The sequence below is a fragment of the Zerene cesonia genome, unplaced genomic scaffold (assembly GCF_012273895.1).
Source record: "Zerene cesonia ecotype Mississippi unplaced genomic scaffold, Zerene_cesonia_1.1 Zces_u007, whole genome shotgun sequence".
NCBI lineage: Eukaryota > Metazoa > Arthropoda > Insecta > Lepidoptera > Pieridae > Zerene > Zerene cesonia.
In genome coordinates this window covers 347,736-356,474 of record NW_024045137.1, presented here as the reverse complement: position 1 = coordinate 356,474, position 8,739 = coordinate 347,736, and the positions used below count along the sequence as shown (strand labels likewise).

The 8,739-nt window shown below is 36.3% G+C and overlaps 1 protein-coding gene across 1 annotated transcript in view; it reads left to right on the top strand.

The window, feature by feature from the left end:
• Nucleotides 1-2,484: 2,484 nt before the first annotated feature.
• The window catches only part of LOC119839052 (RNA-binding protein Musashi homolog Rbp6), an 89,300-nt gene continuing 83,045 nt past the window's right edge, over nt 2,485-8,739 (top strand). The window contains exon 1 of the mRNA XM_038365226.1: nt 2,485-2,615. Within this exon, the coding sequence (XP_038221154.1) occupies nt 2,548-2,615 (68 nt within the window). The 5' untranslated portion in view covers nt 2,485-2,547. The remainder of the gene's footprint in view (nt 2,616-8,739) is intronic.

Here is an 8,739-nt window from a genome sequence, read left to right as displayed (position 1 = left end):
TCAAAGATAGGACACTTTATATTATTTCCATAACGATAAATGACTGCGAGTGGAGCCAGGCCGTGCAGCTAGTATATATATAGGTTTGGAATTATCGAGAATATCAAAATAGAATTTAAAAATCTCTAAGTCCATTTTTTGACATAGCTAAGAACACTCTTGGCTTATTTACTTTTCAAACAAACAAATAAGATCAGTATCTGTCCACCCGTTCGGATACATAGGCAAATATATAGACTACTTGTCTATATATTTAGATATTACTGACTTTTTAACAGATTTAAAACGCGATTTTTACAATAAACTGCCATTAAATCGTTATAATTTCTTCAATTTCCAAATATTTGTCTGTATAAATAATTTAATCTCATAAACAGAATAACATATTTGATTACATTTTAATATTTTTAGCCCGCGGAGAAAAGGCGGGAGCTAGGATGCCATAGACGTGTGTCTGTCTGTGGCATCTAAGGAACTGATTTAGCTTTTATTATGTTAATGCAATATGGCTCACTTCAAATCCAAAAAGCCGCCAAAACATGTTCATACAGATAACAGACAGACAGACAGACAAATAGACGGACAGCGAAGTTTGGAAAATAGCGTCAGAATTTAGAAAGTTTTTTATTGAAATCTTAATAATATCGATTTAAATACCTTACTTATTTATATATTAACAATATTTTAAACTAGCTGTTCGCCCCGGCTTCGCCCGTGGTACTTATACAGCATATGTCACTTAGTGTAGTTGCAGCTTCGTAATGGTGAAAGAATTTTTGAAATCTGTCCAGTAGTTTTTGAGTTTATTCATTACAAACAGACAAAACTACAAATTTTTGTTCTTTATAATATTAGTGTAGATTTATATGTTTATGAGAAGTTTTTGAAGAATAAAAGCATTTCATCACGAGGCGGGATTCGAACCCGCGTCTTTTTGCCAAGCCGTAGCAACACCTAGCCTCTCGGCCACCCGCGATCCCGCCTCATTAAGGTTAAAAAATTTCTCGTACATAAAGCATTTCAATATTATAAAAGTAAAAATTTTATTTAATATATTTATTTTTTATTGTATCTACTGTCTTTTCCCGCGGCTTCGCACGCGTTAAATTCGCAGTAGTTTAATAGATGTTATTATACATATAAACCTACCTCTTGAATCACTCTATCTATTAAAAAAACCCCATAAAAATCCGTTACGTAGTTTTAAAGATTTAAGCATACATAGGGACAGAGAAAGCGACTTTGTTTTATACTATGTAGTGATGCTCTTAATATAATAGTGGAATGTTTGTTTATTTGAACGTGCTTATCTCGGGAACAGGTTCTAATTGAAAAATTCCTTGTATTGAATACTTACTTGGCCCATTTTTAACACGCATTATCTTTACCTGTATGTTTGTATGTAACAGACTCGTTTAGACTCGATTTTGACCCACTTCAAACGGACAGATTGAATTCAAACTCTGTACACTTATCGCGGATCGGTGACAATACAATAGTTCCATGAGTTTATCTTATTATCCTGATTAGGATCGCCAGTAATCCGTATATGAGCAAGTCGGATAAATTTTTGATTCTATGATTATTAATATTATAAATGCGAAAGTTTGTAAGTATGGATGTATGGATGTTTGTTACTCTTTCACGTAAAAACTACTAAACCAATTGCAATGAAATTTGGTACGTAGATAGCTGGATAACTGGAATAACATATAGGCAACTTTTTATTCGGATATTCCTACGGGATACGGACTTACGCGGGTAAAACCGCGGGGCACAGCTAGTCATTAATAAAAGCACATTTGTTAGTGTTTTTTTTTATTATTTTAATTGTATAACGTCAAAATTTTAATTTTAATTTTAAAACGTTATACTAATATGTAATGAAACAAACTATTGCTAAGTTAATAATATTAAGGAATAAAAAATATTATTTCATTATTCGTAGATAAAATACAGGGGCTCTATTTGCGACCTTGAAATTTGATTGGATACAGTATGAAGATAGAGTGAACCTGAAGGTTTGTTTTTTTTAAATAAAAATGCACGTTTATTCCTTTGTCTGCTGAGTTTGAGACATGCAAAACAATTGCTTTGTTTTATCCTTTAAAAAGTCAATTTTCAAAATAAATATTTAAAATTCTTACCCTGAAACGTTAATTACTCTAATAATAAATATTCACAGCAATAAACATAAGCCTTGCTCCATTATGCCCATAAGTTAATTGAATAAGTAGTTCCAAATACGTTTTTGAAAATAACATCAATTAAAATCGACGCGATGAATCGGTTTAGGCGCAACGAAGCCCTACAAAATGAACGGGGGCTGTACGCACTCAAGGAATAAGTCGGCAGAGCACGGACTGCGGTTTTGTGCCTCTCGCTCCAACTCCACCGGCCAGACAGGGACGGCACAGGGTAGCTTGTAACCAACATCGGGTGACGTCACGGCGGGGAGAGGGTGACAGCGCCACAGTCAGTGTACGGCCGGCCGCCACAACGCGCGGACGGGTGCACGATGCACGCGCGGTGAACAAAACAATCGCAATGCTGTTTGAGAATCCCAACGCGAAATTGTTCCCAGCTTTCAACATCCCACCGCCAGTGAGGCTCAGGTGAGGAGCCGGCATGTGTTTTGTGTCCAGTGTCAGTGTGTCCCTGTGAGATCCAGCGAGCAGCGCCACATTGTGCCGCTACAGCGACACGGCTAACAGAACGTCAATACAACGCTTCATTTTTTTTCTCGTTCCTGTGAATGTGCCCTAACACGAGAGTCCGTCTGACGAGACGCTAAGCTAGCTAGGCTACGGCAATGTCAAAGTGAATGATTTATATATAATCCACATTACCGGCTCGTAGGACGGCTCCGCTGTAAACAAAAGACGACCGTGTCGTGTTTTGCCGTGGTGTTGCCGGTCGCTAAAGTCAGGCCGCCGCCCCTGCGTTCAAGCAACAGATAGGTTACTTAGGAGACCTATGTATAGAGCCTGGCTCGGCTGTGGCCCGTTTTAATATATTTTGCGGTATACAGTATCTGGGCGACGTCGTGACCGAACTGTGCTTGTAATGCACGAACGTCATAGACTCGAGAGCAATAGATTAATCTAGCTGCATGAAATCTGTAGGTGTCATTGATATTTTTAATGACGCGCATTATTGTGAAATGCAAGCAATGTCTCCAGTGCAGCGTAAACATTTTTTAAAATGGTGGATAAACGCCAGTGCTTGCAAGGCGAGCATTGTCATAATAATGAAAAGCGTGAACGCTCAGGGTCTGGCATGTTTGTGGATTTACAAATTGCTACAGCTTTTTTTTACACAATCAAATGAACATTATTTCGATTTAGGTACGTCGGGTCGAGTGTTGAACAAGATATTGATAAAATATGTTGTGATGCAAAAAAAACTTCGAAGCATAACAACGATGTCATCTGAACTAAACGTACGTTCAATTACCGTTGACTAACGACCACAACAAACGAAATGGCAGTAAATTAAAAGTAATATCACAGTATCTTTCGAATAAATCAACCTGGGCTCGTGCAACAGATGAAGAATAAAAACGTAGCTGTCGAAAATGGAACGCGATTTGAGAGTAATCCGAGACTACGATATAAGTTCGTGACGATTTTTTTTAATATTTCAAAGCAATAACGATTGTTAGGCGTGTTTTTTATCATCATCTTAACACCGAACTCTTAGAAGCGTTTTTTATATCTCAATATTACAACGATAGTTCGAGAAATCAAGATAATTTCTACTCTAACATTTAAGAAATGTCCACAGTTAAGAGCCGACAAGAAACTCTTGAAGCGTTTTTAAATCAGACTAATATTATACAATATAATGCCAGTTATGAAATGAATGATCATTCAGATTGCTCCCCAAAAACTCCGTGTTCCTCGCAACATAAAACAAACTCTCAAAGCTTATAAATCTACATTTAACGACGATATTCGCGTTTCAACGCTAAGATCCAGCGCAATCTTCAAATGTAACTACAAATCTAGTTTACAAACAGATAAATCAAACAGGAACACGATATTTATAGATTCTGGGTCTAACAGGTTATAATTAAACTTGACAACTTGCGTTGTAAATGAAATTGCGGACGATGTCGCGATTGACAATTCTGCTGAAATAGCCGAGGACGACTGGTAGGTACACAATCAGCTGGATGGATTGTAGTATGTCAAAAAGCTAAGAAGGAATCATTAGAAATCCTACTGATATTATAAATGCGAATGTTTTTAAATTTGTTAGCCATTCAGGTAGAAACTACTGAATGGATTTTAATAAAACTTATACATCAGAATAAGATATGTGCTATATAAATACTTGTTATTGCCTGTGGGTTCGGCCGCAATGCAAACTGTACGGCGCAGCTAGTTAACAATATTTATCTTTAATTTTTAGTTTTATAGCATTGAAATGCTTTATAAATTAGAAATTTTGAAAGAATAGAAAAAATTTGATCACGAGGCAGGATCCTGCCTCGTGATCAAATTTTTCTATTCTTTCAAAATTTCTAATATTTATCTTACTAATCTATTGTCATTGTGAGAAAACTGAGATAAATAAAAGATCTACATAATGTGTTCTCTCAATCAAGATCAATTAGATATACTGACTTCATCCCGCGAGTTTTCCCGTGTAGACCTAGTTATCTGACTATACGCAATCCAAGAACTTAATATAACCCACATTATCTTCGTAATTTATCACCATGCCAAGTTTTGTCCAGATCCGTTCAGCTGTTCCGTCGTAATTATTAAATATCCATCCATCCAACTCCCGTATTGCATCATGGATAGAAATATTGGACCGCTGAACATAATTAGAATAATCTAAACGGTCCATCATAATGTTTCTGGGGATAGATGACGCCAAACTCTCAGATAAATCTATTTTAAATAGTAAATTGCGGGCGAAACGGCGTGTAACAACTAGTGTCGCGGGAATTGGCACTCGTTGTGTTTTGTTGTACACAAGTCTGAATAATGAAGAGCAATTATTGTAATAAAAAATTATTTAAATCATTTTTTCTGTTGCTAGACGCTATCCGTATCATTTATTAAAAAGTTTGTAGATCTAATCCTATCCTATCCTACTAATATTATAAATGCGAAAGTTTGTAAGGATGTGTGTGTGTGTTTGTTGCTCTTTCACGCAAAAACTACCGAACCGATTGCAATGTAATTGGGTACGTAGATAGCTGGACAACTGGAATAACATATAGGCAACTTTTTATTCCGATATTCCTACGGGATACGGAATTACGCGGGTGAAACCGCGGGGCGCAGCTAGTTGAATATAATTGAGGCTTCACTGTGAAGTTTTTTTACATAGTATCCTAGTAGCAGTGTTGATTCTACTAATGTTATAGACGCGTAGGTTTTCAAGTATGGATGGGATGGATGTATGGATGTTTTTTGCTCTTTGAAACCGTTTAAATTTGGTCTAGATCTGACAAATTACTATGACTTAATTATAAAAAATTTTATATTTATTTATGTAATACTAGCGGTCCGCCCCGGCTTCGTCCGTGTTACATACATAGCCTATAGCCTTCCTCGATCAATGGGCTATCGAACACTGAAAGAATCTTTCAAATCGGACCAGTAGTTCCCGAGATTAGTGCGTTCAAACAAACAAACTGTTCAGCTTTATAATATTAGTATGGATGTAATAAATACACATAAAACTTATAAAGTAGCATGAGACAGACCTGTCTCTGTTCATCTACTATATAAAAATAAGTCGGGTTTTCCTTCCTGACGCTATAACTCCAGAACGCACGAACTGATTTCCACGGTTTTGCATTCGTTGGAAAGGTCTCGGGCTCCGTGAGGTTAATAGTAAAGAAAATTCAGGAAAAAATTCAACAGAAAAGGGGGAACATCATTTTTCACGTACAGCCATTTGGTGGCGAAACGGAGTTCGCCGGGTTTACTAGTTATATATATATTTATTTCAATACAAAAGTAATAAAAAATGTGAAATAAGACCCAAGTCGTTGTCAAAATTTATCATTTTTATATTTTAACCGACTTAAAAAATTCAGTTGCCAATTCGACTCAATTTGTTTTGTGTTTGTCACTGAGAAGCATCGAATGGATGAACCGATATGATGATTCTATTTTTATTTGATAACTGGACCCTTCCGTGTGGACCCATTGAAATTTGGTCGAATTTTTGATTTGACGGCGATTTAAGACGTTTTTTCTTTCAAAAATATATGTACTATCACTACATAGTATAAAACAAAGTCGCTTTCTCTTTCCCTATGTCCCTATGTATGCTTAAATCTATACAACTACGCAACGGATTTTGATGGGGTTTTTAATAGATAGAGTGATTCAAGAGGTAGGTTTATATGTATAGTAACATCTATTAAACTACTGAGAATTTAACGCGTGCGAAGCCGCGGGCGAAAGCTAGTGTACTATAAAGAATACTATAAAAAAACTGAATAGGCATTTTATTTAAAAACGGGACAAACTTCGTAACATAAATTACTGTTAGATTATGCGTTTTTTTGTGTTTTTTTACTAAAAAAGATTCGGAATTGAAAGAGTTTTTGCTTGGAGACTTGCTTGGAGAGCGGCGTTGTTATGAGAACTTTTAATGAAGTTGTTGTTTAACCGATTGCGCGGAACGAGTTGTTTTTTCCAGTGTATGGATGTATAGTTTTTTGGTTTAGCATTAAGGGTTTGATGTATTTTAGATTTTTATGAATAATGCTTTTATTCATTAATTATAATAGAATGAGGAAAATATAATGGAACTAGTGTACCCGGCGTTGCTGCGGCCGAGTAATAATTAAAAATATTAAGATTATAAATTATCGGGATAATTAAGGGAAATAAAAACTATCCTATATCATAAGTTGGACCAAATTACACATAAAATTGCCAAATTTCATCAAAATCGGTTGTGTTGGTGACAAGTTCATTGGGAACATACATCATGACATTGGATTTTTATATATAACTAGCTGCGCCCCGCGGTTTCACTCGCGTAAGTCCGTATCCCGTAGGAATATCGGGATAAAAAGTTGCCTATATGTTATTCCAGTTATCCAGCTGTCTACGTACCAAATTTCATTGCAATAGGTTCAGTAGTTTTTACGTGCAAGAGTAACAAACATCCATACATCCATACAAACTTTCGCATTTATAATATTAGTAGGATAATGGAATTTTTTGCTTGCACGGTTGCCATGACAACGTATGTTATGGGAAAATCACGATTCTGATTCGTTCGCGTTGATTAATAATGCGATATTAACAGCAGCTACATGCTAGTTGAAGGTTCGTTAAAATCGGTCCATCTGTTTACGAACCGGAATAAACATACAAAAAAAGAAATGTTATTTTGTTAAATTATGTGCTATACTAGCTGCGCCCCGCGGTTTCATCCGCGTAAGTCCGTGTCCCGTAGGAATGTCGGGATAAAAAGTTGCTTATATGTTATTCCATTTGTCCAGCTGTCTACGTACCAAATTTCATAGCAATCGGTTTAGCATTTTTTGCGTGTAAGAGCAACAAACACACACATACATCCATCCTCACAAACTTTCGCATTTATAATATTAGGTGGATAAGATATATAAGGACAGACGCGAGGAGCGACTTTGTTTTATATTGTGTAGTGGTTACGAGGAAAGTGTATGTAAAAAACAAATAGAATTCTTAACGTTATCCTTTGCCTAATAGGTTGCTTGGTAGAGATCACTATATAGTGTGAAGGCTGCCCCATTATACAAAAACTGGACGAGCATTTTTTTTATTTCTCTTTTTTTATTCGCTAATATTATAAACGCCAATGTTAGATATGGATGGATGTATGTTACTCTCTCACGCGAAAACAGCTTATCGTATCTGTATAAAATTTGGTACAGAGATAGATTATAGTCTGGATTAGCAGTTAGCACATAGGCTACTTTTTACGCGGGTACCACGCGAGTGACGCCGCGGTTTACAGCTAGTGTATAATAAATAAATAGTTAATTTTCTGAGCGTGTAAGACTCGAACTGTGGAAGCAATTAAAAATCATTTTAAATCGCCAATAGAGCAATTTCCTTATACCTTGGCAATAAAGTATATACAAATATCTGCAAGGACTCAACCGATACAGATGAGATTTTTAACGGTTGCAGGAAAAAGTATAAATCCGAAGTGCCTGTTGACCTCTGACTGACTGCTAAAGGTTTTGTTAAGGAAAATAATATAATTAAACTGCCATTTCTGAAATAAATAGCGTATAAGTTATTTAATTTATCTTTTACTAGCTGTTGCCCGCAGCTTCGCACGCGTGGACGAAAAGCATAGATATATAAGGGGCATATATATAATGAGACCATATTTTATTTCTTTGGGTGTAGACTTTATCAAAATCCTTTGTAAGCGGATGCCTACGTTATAACATCTATCTGCATGCCAGATTTCAGCCCGATCCGTCCAGCGGCCATTTAAATAACCTAGTCACTCAATAATGATGCAGATTTTTAATGTCTGCAATCGACCTTACGCCTCCGAATATCCACGGTCGGTGGTAGCGCTTACCATCAGGCTTCCCACCAGCTCCATTGCTGACGATGACATAAAGAATATCCCCATAATATTATCAACTGCTGAGCTATCTAATTTCATCCATCGCATAATCCCACTAATCCCATCACGACCTCCTTCGACATACGATATATCTAAATTGTTTGACCCATTTTAATGCGTTTA